The sequence below is a fragment of the Piliocolobus tephrosceles genome, chromosome 16 (genome assembly GCF_002776525.5).
Source record: "Piliocolobus tephrosceles isolate RC106 chromosome 16, ASM277652v3, whole genome shotgun sequence".
NCBI classification, from domain to species: Eukaryota; Metazoa; Chordata; class Mammalia; order Primates; family Cercopithecidae; genus Piliocolobus; species Piliocolobus tephrosceles.
In genome coordinates, this window is record NC_045449.1 from 42,868,299 (window position 1) to 42,883,941 (window position 15,643).

The 15,643-nt window shown below is 43.1% G+C and overlaps 1 protein-coding gene across 3 annotated transcripts in view; it reads left to right on the forward strand.

The window, feature by feature from the left end:
• The window catches only part of CA10 (carbonic anhydrase 10), a 550,279-nt gene extending 536,137 nt beyond the window's left edge, over positions 1–14,142 (forward strand). For 2 of the 3 annotated variants that reach the window (XM_023204534.2, XM_023204532.2), the window contains exons 8-10: positions 8,500–8,654; positions 10,859–11,033; positions 12,859–14,142. In XM_023204534.2, coding sequence (XP_023060302.1) covers positions 8,500–8,654; positions 10,859–11,033; positions 12,859–12,881 — 353 coding nt within the window. In that variant the 3' untranslated portion in view covers positions 12,882–14,142. The remainder of the gene's footprint in view (positions 1–8,499; positions 8,655–10,858; positions 11,034–12,858) is intronic. The other variant, XM_023204535.2, reaches the window with a different exon arrangement.
• Positions 14,143–15,643: the final 1,501 nt, after the last annotated feature.

Here is a 15,643-nt window from a genome sequence, read left to right on the forward strand (position 1 = left end):
CAACCCCCCACCCCACCATTTCTACTGTGCTACTGAGGGACACCTAACCTCCACCCCTGCCCTTTCTACTGCTGCTACCCAGAACTTCACACCAGCATAGCTTCAATTTGCTCTGCTCATTTAGATGTAGTATCCACTCTGCAAGGTGCTGAGCCACAGGATTATGGAGATGATGCTTACTGAGCACTTTCCACACACCAAGGTCTATGCTTTACATGCAGGCCCCTTACCTAGTGCTAATAAAGTCCTTCGGAGTGGTATGATTGCCATCCCCAGTTTACAGATGGGAAAAATCAAGGCTTCAAGAGGTGAAGTCATTTGACCAATGACACACATTTAATGGCCGTATCAGTCAGCAACTTCTGTGTAATAAACAAGCATTCAAATGATAAGCATCGATTTCTTATTGCTGCCTCTGTGGGTTGGTAGGGGTGGCTCTGCTTCCAGCTACAGGTCTGCAAGTGAGCTGAAGCAGCTCAGCTCCACATGGCTCTCATTTTTCTAGGATCGAGATGATATCCAGGGCAAGCAGTTCTCATGGTAGAGGGAAGAAATAAGTGATGTGACTTAAGGCCTAGTCATGAAACTCACACATTCACTCTGTCCACTTCCACAAGCCAAAGCAAGCCATATGGCCAAGCTCAACATGAAAATCCTCCCAAGGAGATGAAGATGAGGAAGAAGTGAACATTTCCTGAAAAATACTCTATTATTCCATGGTGGAAGAGCAAGAATCCAAATACGGGTCTTCCTGGGTACTGTTTCCTCTGCTTTTCCTTCCTATCATGCTTTCTCCCTAAGGAGGAAGGAAAGCTTAGGTCCAGGGTCTTAAAACTAATTGCAATGAAGATACTTTCATATTCCATGAAACTTATCAGCATGTTTCTCTTAATTCCAACTTTGGTTCAGTTTGAAGAAGCATCTTTTTGCTGTTTGCATGTGCCTCCACTTGAAAGGGACATATACTAACCACAGAACTGATGGGAACTTTGGCAGTTCAAGTCCATCCTGACCTAAGCTCTCTCCAACTCCTGCCTGGCCCTGAACATGGTACCTCCAGTGGAAATCAGTCATTCAGAGGGACACAGTGACATTGCCATTATTGACATAGTCACCAGAGAAGGCACAGAGATTAATTCTAGAGGGGGTTGGTCTTCTGCAAATCTGCCCTTTGAAGGTCATTGTAACTAAAAGCCAATCTAGGAATTTAAGCAGAGTGACATAATCTGCTGACAAAAGGATCACCTCAATGCTTGGTTGAGAATAGATTACAAGGGGTAGAGTCAACAGTAGAAGAGGATTGCAGCAACCCAAATGATGAGACGATGGCACTCACCATGACCAGGCTGATGGGGATTGGCAGGGAGATGGTGAGAAATAATTGGGTATATTTTAAAGAAAAAGCCAAGAGACCAGGCGCAGTGGCTCACACCTGTAATCCGAGCACTTTGGGAGGCCGAGGCAGGTGGATCACGAGGTCAGGAGTTCGAGACCAGCCTGACCCCATCAGGTCAGGTCAGGTCAGTAGAGATGGTGAGACCCCACCTCTACTAAAAATACAAAAAGTAGCTGGGTGTAGTGGCACGCGCCTATAATTCCAGCTACTTGGGAGGCTGAGGCAGGAGAATCACTTGAACCTGGGAGGCAGAGGTTGCAGTGAGCTGAGATCGCACCATTGCACTCCAGCCTGGGCAACAAAGCAAGACTCTGTCTCAAAAAAAAAAAAGCCAAGAAGTGTACTGATATATCTGATAATATGTCTGATGTTTTATGTGAGAGAAAGAGGGGAGTGAGGGATGACTGTAAGGCTTTTAGCCTGAGCAACTGCAAGGAAGACATTTTCATCCACTGAGATGGGGAGACTGTGGATGAAGCATATTCGTGGGTGGAGAGGAAATCAGAAGTTTTGAACATGTTCAGCTTGAGATGTTTATAAGGTACCCAAGAAGAGGTGTGGAGTAGGCAGTTGGATATATGAGTCTAGATTTCAGGAGGGAGAACTGGAGATATAAATGTGGAAGACGTTGGCATCCAGATGGCGTTTAAACGTTGGTGAAATCCTGGGAGTAAGAATAAATAGAGAAGAGAGGCGGGACATGTCCTCACTTTTGAAAGAGCAACTCAAATCTCCATGACTTAGGATTGAAAATCACTTCTAAAGATATCTTTAAAATCCCACCCTGGAAGAGGCTCCCGTGTGGCTGCCTCATCGGCTCGCTGAGGTGGTGCAGGGAGCTGCTGCAGGCATGGAGACAGTGGGATGAAATCACAACATGGCAGCTGGAAGAGACACAGTCCATTTGCCCAGTTTGTAGGATTGGGCACAGAATGAATGACCAGGAAAAAAAGGGGAACTGTGCAAAATCATTCTTTTGAGCCAGTTAAAAAAAAAAAAAAAATCAATGCCAGGAAATTCATACAAGGAGTAAAGAGGGAGAATCTCGCCAAGAGGATTGGGAATTTTGGAAGCTAAATGTTATGCTGGTAAAGGCACCACACCCATGGGAGGCAGTGTGTTCTAGTGAAGAGAGATCTGGGCTCCTATCCTGGCTCTACCACTTCCTTTTGTTGCCTGACCTCAAGCAACCTTCTAAACACCTCCCCCATCTGTAAGAGGAGGATATTAATGCTGATGTTGAGATGCTTGGCGTGAGAATCAAACAAGGTAATGAGTCAAATGCCTGAACAATGAGCGGCTATAAACTAGGTGGACAATGAACGTGTATTTCTAAGTGTCCTAAGGTACATGACTGTCAAATCCAGCTTCCTTCAGGGCAGGAGGCAGGTTGCTATGATGCCAAATAAAAATTATGTTGAAGGTAAATGCAATACAGGACACAGAGTCAACAGAATTTACTTACTTTAAATGAAACACCACTCCTGTGCTTGAATCCATGTAGTGGATGGTAATGATTTAATGAGATTCTACTACTTTCCTTGCAAGCTTAGATTTCATGTGTCTGAGTGAAACTTATAAAACACTCTAACTGGGACTGACAATGAAAAAAACCAGCCTGAACTAAATTTGGGCTGAATTTAGAAAGTCTTCTAAAGAAAATCCATTTTATTAAAGTCAAATTCCCCTTCAACAGATTGGAGGTTAAGACTGAAATCATGACATTGAAAAATAGATTTTCTGAATGGATTTTCTGGAGGAGATACTGATAATTTACTTGAGGTATTTTAATTTTTTAATGTAGTGTATTGGAATAATGCTAATATCCCGCATTTTTCTTGTGTTAATTAATTGGCATTAATTAACAGAATCCCAATTAAATAAAAGGTAGTATTCTTATTTTATTATCTACTCGATTTCATTAAGCCAGCATTATTTTTTAAAAAGAGATTTTATGCTATTTTCAAGTGGCTAAACTAGCGACCGATGGAGTGTAAAGAGGCTTCTTAAGTGGGTAAGAGGGAATAGTTATTAGAACACTGCATATAAAACACTTTCTTCCAACATCCTAGGACAGTATTATTTTGGTAGCTTCATTCTCCTTCAATGTCACAAGCCCCATTCATTTCATGGGTAATAAATACAGTGGTGAGCTTTAGTCCAATAAGAATCCAAAGGATCACAAATTTCAAATTTAAAAAGGTATGATGGTCGGGCGTGGTGACTCACGTTTATAATCCCAGCACTTTGGGAGGCAGAGATGGGCAGATCACCTGAAGTCAGGAGTTCGAGACCAGCGTGGCCACCATGGTGAAACCCTGTCTCTACCAAAAATACAAATATTAGCTGGGCATGGTGGCAGGCACCTATAATCCCAGCTACTTGGGAGGCTGAGGCAGGACAATCACTGGAACCTGGGAGGTGGAGGTTACAGTGAACCAAGATCACGCCACTGCACTCCAGCCTGGGCAACAGAGTGAGACTCCATCTCAAATAAAAAAAAAAAAAAAAAAAAAGATACAGCTATTGTCTTAAAGTATTTTCTCTAAGGAAATAAAACCACACCACTGAAGGCATCTGGAGGAGAGCTTTCAAATACAGCGTTTTGACACGTGGCACAAGCCCCTTAAAGTATTTTTTCAGTCTTACCTGTTTATAACTGCTTTACCTCCCCCAACCCCCAGATATTCTATTCAGCTAAAAGATCAATGTGTAGGCCAGGACAGACCAACTTGGAACTGCCTTATACTTCTCAGTTCTTTGGGAAGTGTTTTATGCGCCGCTCCTCAGAGGGACGCAGTGTTAAATGTGATGAAATATCACTAAGGAGTTTAAGCATATTGCTCCTGGTGCCTTTCTCTATGCTTAATTGAACTTGTACTCTCATTTCAAAGGAACGGCTTTGGAAATGTTTTCACAGAATGCGAAACGCAGCACACCACTTTCCATGTTGCAATCTAAGTAGTTACTCACGTCAGCAAGGAACAGAACAGGAGCAGCTCACCTCCATGAATCCAATTCTCAGAGGCCCCTTTTTTCATTTATTGTTTGTGTAAAACAAAATATTGTATTACTTCATTCTTTAGTAATTGCCTTTTTTCATTTCAGTAGAATTTGCCTCAGAATACAAGGAGAAATGTCATTCTATATGAGAAAATTGCCAAATAGTTCCATATTGATCAGGAACAAGTCCAGTATTGATCTCTGAAACTGCCGTGCCTTGTTCTCATTGGAATAGTTCTCTTTGAATGGGAACTTCATAAGCAGGAAGCCAGGCAATATTAAATCTCATCAGTGGTCCACATGAGTAAGCACGATGCATTTAACAGAGGCTGCCTGTTAAATGCAGACTAAAAAAAAAAAGCTCAGACTGAGGGAAAGTTTCCCCCCACCCACCCCATGTCGTCCTAGGCATTTTATCACAGTGTACGTCTCCTACAAAAAGAAAAAGTCAACTTGGGAGTTGTAACCATGACTAAGAACTCAGTATAACATAAATCACAGGTTCATCAAGAACATGTCAAAAAACCAAAGGTTCAGCTGTCAACTTCTGCAGTCATTTGAAATAATAAAATTGGGTGATAAACTACACCCATATATTCTACACTTACTGATCATCCAAGATCCAAGGAGTCTTCCTTTACTGTAAAGATACAGCCAACACGCCTGTAATCCCAGCACTTTGGGAGGCCGAGACGGGCGGATCACGAGGTCAGGAGATCGAGACCATCCTGGCTAACACGGTGAAACCCCGTCTCTACTAAAAAATACAAAAAAAAAAAAAACTAGCCGGGAGACATGGCGGGCACCTGTAGTCCCAGCTACTTGGGAGGCTGAGGCAGGAGAATGGCATAAACCCAGGAGGCGGAGCTTGCAGTGAGCTGAGATCTGGCCACTGCACTCCAGCCTGGGCAGCAGAGTAAGACTCTGTCTCAAAAAAAAAAAAAGATATAGCCAACACATACAAAATTACAACACTGTCATACAAAAAATTTGACCTGCCTAAGATAAATTTGGCTAACAAGCTTATTTATGTTGAAAGATGTTTTTGGATCCTAATACTTGAAGATGGAATTTTCCAGGACTGTCTGGTACCCTCGAGTAAGAGGTTACATTCTTTTCCATGAAGGAAGAATGATTTGCTGGCAAAACTACCATTAGAACTCAGACTTGAATTAGGACTCTTGACTTGACATGTAGGATTTGCCCTTTATAAGCTATTTTCTCATATGACCGGTAAATAGCTGATAGAGATATGAGAGAGGGAGGAAAGAGAGAGAGACAGAAAGAGGGGATAGGTAGAGAAACCTCTCTGTAAAACTATTCATGAAACTTGATTTGAACATCTGTCCTCACTTCTACCAATAAACATCCTTAAAGCAAGCAGAGGCATGCATGATCACTCCCACCGGCCTCTGAGCTTCACCCCAGATTTGCGTCTTTGTTCACAAACAACTCTGACCTCCTCTAGGTCTTTTCCATCCTTACTCATGAATAGAGCCATGGAAGTTTAGAGAGAAGAATCGCGCTTCTGGTATATTGGTTCTCAGTCTTCTTTCTGTCTATAATGCTCAGACGATAATGCTGACAAGAACCAAACAATGGTTTTCTGCTGGCTGCTGCATGGACAAGATAGTATGTGACTAAAAACTAGTTCCTGGCCTAGTTAGCCCTGGAAAACACCCCAGCATGCCTTAACATTAGGGCTGAAAACTTCTGTTTTATTCATGTTCTTTTCTTGGGTCCTTCTGCTTCTGTCCTATCAAACATACCAAGCAAGCCTCAATAGAGAGAAAAGAAGATGCAAAAACTTTAGCCAGTGTCTTTCAAATCCCAATACCTAAAAGACAGACACTGATTCAATGGCAGCCTCTGAGACAGCATGATGAGTCATGAAAACAAACATGACATGTTAAACGCACACCGACTCAGCAATGTAAATATGAAGGTACAGGAGTCTTTGGTATGGAAACATGGTAATACCATAGGGAGATGGAAACAGGGCAGGCAATCTCACCCTAATGTCTTAGGGTGTGACACATGGGGGCGGGGATGGTAGGCAGCATGTATTTAAGCTGAGGACGCTGACTGGAACCTCAGAGATGCTTCCCTTCATCCGACAGATGATGTCATCTCTTCCTCCCTTGCTTTTGCCCAGCACTGCCGGCAAGCAGAGCCGCTGAGCAGAAACGATTTCATGTGTTCATTCAAGCAGTGTTTACTATACACCCAGTATGTGGTGGACTCATGCGGGCATTTGGGGGCTCAGAGATAAAAGATGCAAACCCTTCCCCTGAAGGCGCACAGCTTAGTAGGGACAGTCAAACAGGTAAATAATGATTGGCAAGCTAATTCAGTAAATACAGTGAAAGAGGTGGGCACTGGCCCAGCTGGGGAAGCCAGGGAGTCCTTGAGGAGGGGAACAGTAGTTATCCCAGGGAAGCAGGGCAAGGACACTCCAGGGCAGGGCAGGAGGACATGACAAACCCGGACCGCACCTTGTGCTAGGTGCTTGAGAAGCATGATCCCGTTTATTCCTCAAACAACCCCGGGAGCCAAGTACTCCAAACATCTGCATATTACAAACGTGGAAACTGAGGCTCAGATGGTTACCTGTGGGTCCAAGGACACACGGACAGTGAGCAGCAAAGTCAGCGCTCCAGCTGAGATGTGAGTCTAAAACTCACTGTCTCCACTCTGGGTCTTTCCAAGTTCTGCTGTGTGAGGATACAGAAAGCGCAAACGGTAGAGTATACGTATTAACAAGATTTGCAGAAAGAATACAGTGGGGAATGGAAATGTCAGGAGAGCAGAAGCTGCCTATGTCCTCTGATGACTGTGACATCTTGGAGAGGGAGTGGACAAAGAGGGATCTCCTGGCAGGACCTCAGTGGATGGAGTCTGGGGTATCAGCACTATGGTGTTTTGGAAACTTGCTGTGTGAGAGAAATCCCTGAGCATAACCTTTGCCTCTTGCTCCTAGCCTACACCACACCTCGGCCCCCAATATTTTCCACAAATATAGGTGCAGCACAAAGGCTGGTTATAGTTTCAAAGAAACAAAACATGTTCCTTTTCTTTACTCCAGTCACGCCTGGAATGCCTCTCTTTCTACTTCCTCCTTCACTCCTCCCCACCACCCCGAATAAAATAAAATGCAATAATAACAGCATGCTAGAGTACCCAGTGTGTTCCTCGTGCAAGCTTGGTTAAACAAATCACATTGACCTTTAACAAAAATGTGCCGAATGCTTCCTTCTCTTATTCAATATGTTAATCTTCAGGCCAAACCACCATTAGAGCAAGCCTCATTAAGTGCAGATCTGATCATGCTACTCCCTGGCTTCAAACCCTTCAGTGGTTCCGCATTGCCTCCGGATGAAGCCCAAACTCCCAGTAGCGCTGGAAAGACCTTCTGCTGTGGCCCGTGCTGACCCCACCAGCCACATTTCTCACAGCAGCCCTCCCTCCCCTTGCATCTCCACATCCCCCTGCAGCTCACACTCCATCCGTCCCCAAGTACACACCACTCTTTCCTTGGGTCTTTTTCTAGCATTGCTCTGTCTACAGTGGCCTTGACACCCTACCCCACTGCCAGCTACACACTAATCACCTTCTGCTGTTAAAGATGCAGTTCAAGTCAACTCCTGGATTCATTTCTTCCTAAGTCCCCCGCACCCCCGCCCCAGACAAAACTCACAGCCCCTCTCTGGGCCCAGTGCAGATTTAGGCATCTCTATGATGCCTTCTGCATTCACTTAATTATTTCCTACTCACCTATACCTGGCTTAGTGCCTGACACATATTAGGGATTTGAGAGGCAGTCAGAGACAAATGCTGATATCCAATGTTAACTTATTATGTTGGCCCCTGATATATATGTGTGTGTGTGTGTGTATATATGTGTATATATGTGTGTGTGTGTATATATGTATACATGTGTATATATGTATACATGTATACGTGTGTATATGTATCTATGTATGTGTGTATATATGTATACATGTATATATGTGTATATGTATATGTATGTATGTATATATGTCAGCAATACCATCCCTTTCTCAAGAAACCTAATTTTTAAGTCTTCTTTCCTTCTCTAGATGATGCATATTTACTACAGGGGCTTAATATAGAGGAACTATATCCAGAGACCTCTAGTTTCATCACTTATGATGGGTCGATGACTATCCCACCCTGCTATGAGACAGCAAGTTGGATCATAATGAACAAACCTGTCTATATAACCAGGATGCAGGTGAGTTTCTCTCTGGTCCTTTAGCTAAAGGAAAAGAATGATGTAAAAAAAAAAAAAAAAACCACTGAATTGTGGAATGCCTATTCTAATAGTTTACTGGGACCACTATAACAAAGTCCCACAAACTGTGTAGTTTAAACCAACACAAACTTATTGCCTCACAGTTCTGGAGACTAGAGGTTCAAGATCAAGGTGTCAACAGCATTGCTTCCTTCAGTGGGATGTGAGGAAGAATCTGTTCCATGCCTCTCCCCTAGCTTCTAGTGGTTTGCTGACAATCTTTGGCGTGCTTTGGCATTTAAAAGCGGCACCCCAAGCTCTACCTACATCTTTTTTTTTTTCTTTCTTTTTTGAGATGGAGTCTCACTCTTGTCACCCAGGCTGGAGTGCAGTGGCACAATCTCGGCTCACTGCAACATCCGCCTCCTGGGTTCAAGCTATTCTCATGCCTCAGTCTCCTGAGTAGCTGGGATTACAGGCGCATGTCACCACACCCGGCTAATTTTTGTACTTTTAGTAGAGATGGGTTTTCACCATGTTGACCAGGCTGGTCTTGAACTCCTGATCTCAGGTAATCCATCTGCCTCAGCCTCCCAAAATGTTGGCATTACAGGCGTGAGCCACCATACCCAGCCTCTACCTCCATCTTTATAAGGTGTTTTCCCTGTGTCTGAGGCTCTGTGTCCAAATTTCCCATTTTTATAAAAACACCTTCTGTATTGCATTAAAGCCTACCCTCAATAAGCTTGTCTTAGCTAATTCCATCTGCAATGACTATTTCCAAATAAGGTCACATTCTGAGCTACTGGGGGTTACCAGTACCTTCAGCTTATGAATTTCAGGGGTACACGATTCAACCCATATGCCTGGGTTTAAAAAGCCAGCATCCAAAAGGCTTAACCTGAGCTAATTACAGAAGCATCTCACCTGTCGCAGTGGGAACAGACAGCCATTCGTTCCCAGAGTGTATTCTACAACTACAGTGTTCAGAAAGCAAGCCAGCAAAATGGAAGATGTCATCATGCATTTGAAAAAGTCGGGTTTTAAAAAGTTAAATAGATTCCATTGTTGAAGGACTTCTGGGGTCCTTAAATGCTAATATATGTGTCAGTCTTCAAGAGGAAGGGGTATGGTATGTAGCATTTCGCACCCATATTTGAATGTGGGGTTTTTTTTGGATCATCTCGCAGAGTTAGTATTCCTCAGAACTCGACGGAAGGCAGATGGGTCCTGTGTGAGCTTGGCTACATGGCTTCTTGTGCTCTTCGGCCTGTCACCCCACCTCTATGAAATGAACACTCCTCTTCTTTATTGAGAGGGGGATAAATTACATGAGTTTGCTCCAGCTCTGACATTCTACGACTGTGGGAGTCTATAACAAATTAAAGGAGAGATGAGCAAAGGAAGCAGAAGCCAATCCCCTTGATGGCATATGTGTTCCCACCCGACAACCATTTGAACAATTTGAAGTTCCTTATCCTATCTGTATTGATGGGGACTCACTAGGTGACAGGCAACAGCAACTCCCCGCTTAAGCTTAGAAAAAGCATTTATTTGAGAGCTACAGGGGCATCTTAGAGAATTCAAAATCAGAAATTGACATCAGAAATTCACTGAAATGGGAACCCCAGAAGTGCTTTCTCTCTGCTGTCTTCTTCTCACCCCACATTCACTTCATTCTTCTCTCCTGCTAGAGACCGTCTTCTTTGGCCTCACAGTCCTGTGGCAGAACACGGCTGCAAACAGTCCAGCCACCTGGCCCTCATAGTCTCACAGAAAAGAAACCAAACTGGTCCAGCTTAGTTTAGCTCTGACCCATGGACCAATCACTATGATCCAGGTAATACCATGTGGGAGTCATGGAGTTATTGAATCAAAGAGTATCAAAGAAAGAACAAACCCTGGAGAAACCTACCAGATTTCCTCCTTTTATGGATGCTGCATTTGAGGGTGACAGAGAGCAAGTGACTTGTTCAGAGGCATACATAGGCTAGTAAGCTAGAAGCAAGGCTGGCTTCATGCACGGAGGCATAGTGGGCCTTCAACTCAACTGAACCCATGGAAAAAAGGGACTCTGTGGGGCTTATACAGCCCTTTCCTCATACAGCTGATACCATCTAGCTTGGCCAGTCTCTGTGGTCTTATTTCTTCCCTAGTGCATTTAAGAGGATGGTTGGATCTCACAGCTACTTCTCTCTCCTCAGATGCATTCCTTGCGCCTGCTCAGCCAGAACCAGCCATCTCAGATCTTTCTGAGCATGAGTGACAACTTCAGGCCTGTCCAGCCACTCAACAACCGCTGCATCCGCACCAATATCAACTTCAGTTTACAGGGGAAGGACTGTCCAAACAACCGAGCCCAGAAGCTTCAGTATAGAGGTGGGTGTGGTGGCTCAGAGAGTGGAGGATCTAGGCCAGAGCTCAGTCTCTCTGCTTAGACCTGTTCTTAAAGGCCTGGCATTATCTTCCTTCATAGGAATGATGATTATAAATGACAATAACCCATCACGCTCCATGTGCATGGTGGTGAAGGTCTTAAGTTTTGATATATGTGATATAGCTATCTGTATGAACGCATCTAGGTAGGTGGGTAGGTAGGTAAGTGGGTGGGTGGATGGATAGATGGTAGGTAGATGGCAAGGTGTAGAGGTTTGATCTATGTGAGATATATATATATAACCTTTAAATACATACATCAAACCTTTAAAACCCCTGTAGATCAGGCAAGACAGCTTCTTTTTATTGCCATTTTATAGAAGAGCCCAGAAAGGCTGATGCTCCCAAGGTTATCTGTTAGAACAGGACAGCAAAAAGCATTAGAGCTTTTAAGTATATGCGAGAAAGACCCCCTTTTCCCTAGAAGGTTAACAAATACTCTAAAGGGTAGGCCATTAGGATCCAATGGGATAATTTGCGAGTGTATCTTTGCCCAGTGCTTTGTACCTAGAAATGGTTATTATTCCTACTAAAGGGGACATTTAAGGTGACATCTGCCTCCTGTAACTCTGTGATCCACACCCAGCCCTCTCTCTCTTCCCTTCTGCACACTACTAAACATCTGTTAATCATTGTGGTAAACATTCAGTGTAGAAAGAGGCAAGATGGGGTCTTGGAGGGCCCTGGACTGGAAATCAGGACATCTAAGTCCTGGGCCTGGTTCTAACAAGCTGTACAAACCCAGCCACATTGTTTACCCCCTAGACCTGGCTTCTTCATGACAGTTCCTATGCCATCTACTTCACAGCTTGTTAAAGGAAGCAAACAAGAGCCTGGATGGGGAAGCCTTTTGTAGCAATAACATGCTCCCCAAATAGGAGGGCTGTGGTTATTACCAGACAGCTTTTAGAAGCAGCCTCCACCACTACTCCTTGATCTTCCACTTCATTCTTCCTACTTCCCCCATATTCCCTTCTTTTTTCTCTCTCAGATACATTTGCGTGCCCAAACTACATATTTTCCACTCCCTTCCAGCCACAACTACCAGAAAAGTAAATACCTAACTCATTCATTGCTTCTTCTCCTTAGTCAACACCCCTGTATTGTGTTCCTAGTATGTGTCAGTTAGTTGGGTGATGGGTGACAGATAGGACCCCTAGCCACACAGAGCATATGGTCTACAACAGGAGTCTACACACTTTTTCTATAAAGGACAGAGTAAATATGTTAAGTTTTGAAGCCATAAAATCTCTGTGGCACTCTGACATTGTAGTATGAAATCAGCCATTGATAATATGTAAAAAATGGGTATGGCCGTGTTCCAATAAAACTTTATTTATAAAAACAGGTATTGTGCTGGATTAGATGTGTGGACTGTTTTTCCATCCCTGGTCTAGAGCAGTGTCATCCACTAGAACTTTCTGTGGTAATGGGAATGTTTTCATGATAGGTTGATTACTATCCTACATTGTCCAATACAGCAGCTACTAGCCATATGTGGCTATTGAACATTGGATGGGTGACTAGTACAATGATGCAACTAATTTTTTAATTTTAATTAATTTAAATTTATAGTATATTGGTCAGTATAGGCCTAGAAGGTCATGGAGAATTGGAAGGGGGTAGTTGGAATGCATATAAGTAAGCAGGTATTTACAAAACAGTCCCGTCCCCTCTGCAAGAATTCCCTAAAACTGTGCAAATTAATTGAGTATGCCTCATTTTATGTTGAATGTGTGATTTTTTTTTTCTTTCTCTCTCTCTGCAGTAAATGAATGGCTCCTCAAGTAGGGAACACAGCCAAGAAGAATCCCACCTCAGTGAAATGCTACAACTGTGAATTGACGTAACCTAGAATGTCCCCCTTCTTGCTTCTCTCTCCTTCTTTCCCCTAAGCCTCATTCATTCTTGGGATTGGCCCTTTCTTCATGAAAAGTGTCTGCAAAACCATGGCAGAGGAATACATCTCTCACACACTCACAAACACACACACAAGCACTTGCACATACATGCACACACATGCAAACATACCTACACACACTCTCTTACAACCTCCATCATGGGAAGTCAAGTTTCAGAAACAAAAGTCTCATTCATAAGGTCTTAGAAGCAAATAACCAGTTAACCTGATTTCAATTTTGATACCATTTTCCTGAACTAATAAATCTACCCAATGAGACTTTTCAGCCTTTGTACATACAAAATTCTTCCAAAAGAGAGAGAAAATACAGCTCTGATGGCATCAAATGGACTTTGCATCAAGTAATTTCCGATAGTGTCCTAGGATCCTTTGAGGGTGCTGGTAGCAGGTGAGCAGGACAAAGTTGACCAAGGACACTTATTTCTAGATTATGATTCTTCTGTTTACTCAACAATTTAAAAAGAAAAAAAAAGGACAGACATTGAAGAGCTACACATTGTATATATATCACCACAGACTATAAAGAAATGGAATTATTTCCCTCTTTGTCATATATCTGTAGTAGGATTTGCCAAGATCAGAAATGACCCATTTGCTGTTTCTTGTTTTCCAAAGGTCATACATTGTGTTTGGTTATTGTTACCAGCTCAATAAATGTGTTTAACGAGTTAATTTCATTTTTCTGGCTTTGGTCTATTCTCCTTCCTTACAGGCTAAGCCCTGGCTCCATGCAACTGCATTCTTTGATTTCACTTGTTCCTTCATCTACATGTTTTGTTCATTTGCAGCCAGTTTTTACTGAGTTTGTGGCAATCAGGAATGCATTTGCTAAGCAAGTATAACTTTAATTCCACTCCATGGCTCGATCATTCACATGAGGTGAGCTTCAGCCTGAGATAGCAGGCGACAGATTTCTTGCGTTTCAAAACTGCCATGCCCCCCTGTGATGCTCCCGTGAAGGAATGCACTTTGCCTTCTAAGTTCCTGGGAAAGGGGTATCTTTTCTCTCCAGGTGCAGCCAGATCTCACAAAGTACGAACGAATGCCTTTCTTTTCTTGTTTATAATGGTCACTCACTGTGTTTGGTTACTGTCAAGAAATCAATAAATGTGTTTAACAAGTTACCCAGTACCTATGTCTGACTTTATTGAGAAAGAGGATGCTCCCTGCTGAAGTCTCTGAGTCCTGCTGGGTGCAGAAGCAATTGCATACGGGACTGACAGGGCAGCCAGAACAGCCTATCTGGCCGTTCCCAGAGCCAGGTAATTAATACCCTGTTGAGAAAACATATAGGCTTAGCTGCTGAAAGAGAATACTTGGATGTTTGTTTGGTGGCCAAATTAAAAATAACTTTCATCTCTCCTTTCTGTCACACTCTCCTGCAAGGGGGAAGGCTCAGGCAAGGAGAGTCTGTGCAAATGAGAACATTCCCAAGCATATGAAAAACTTTAGCCTAGTGACTAGATGGATTGACAAGGAAAATTTCAAAACACTCAGTTATTTCATATTCAAAATAATATACGTAACTGGATTTTATCTTTTACTTTTTGCGTCAATGTCAGACACACGGCAGCCTTAGCTATGATGACATCTAGGCCTATTTCTGAGCAATCTTATTTTTCCAGAGAACCAAATATTCACAAAGGTTTAGGGTGAGCAGGTGGTAATCTTTATTTATGTGGCTTGCTGCTGCTTCTGAGGTAGAATCTTCCTTATCCTGCAATGGCAGGCACCGATATAGTATAACAGCTGAAGAATATGGATGGCAAATCAACTTGACTCTGCCTCTTGCCTGCTGTGTGACCCTAGGCAAGTTGCTTTACTTCTCTATCGGTACACTGGGGAGGTTAATAATTGCCTCTGAGTTATGAGGCTTAAACACTATGTAGCTACCTAAAGCAGCTTGCACAATACCTGCAATGACTGTTCTATATAATGGTACCAATAGTAGAGCATTTGTATGACCTGCCTATTAAAAGTTTATTTGAATCATATCATGCCTTCCTTTACAGGGTGGTAGTAGCATCAATCACAACAAGGACACCAGAGTGACAGCAAAAAAAAAAAGCAATAGATACCCAGCAGACTGCACATAGATAAATGCCTGCGATGTCTTGAGGAAGACAAGGAAAAGCACAAGTGAGGAAGGAAAGTAGGCAACTGGGTTTCTAGGCCCCACCCCATCACAGCATCCTCTCTGACACTGGGCAAGTCAACTCCCCTCCCTGGGACTGAGTCCTTATCGACAAATGGTTTGCACAAGACGACCTCCCCTGACCTTTGCACTCTTCATTCCCCCAGCTATGCCTCTCATTCAGTTCTTTAGTCCAGTGAGAACAAAGAAAAACTCAGTCTCTCACCCCTAGGGTCCCTGGGCATAGGCAGACTTTCACCCTGGCCAAACAGGACTCAAAATGAGGCAAACTGGCTCCTGCCTCTGACTTTCTGGGCCAGTCCTAAAAAAAAAAAAAAAAAAAAAAAAAAAAGGCCATGGCAGTTTTTAAAGTACCAAAGAGCCCCTGGACTTCCTGAGCACCCATGGGCTGCAAAATCTATTGATGTATTTTTGTTTTTTGATGTGTTCATCTAGGACTTGGTCTGATCTGGGTCTTGATCTCTTCAACATCACTAA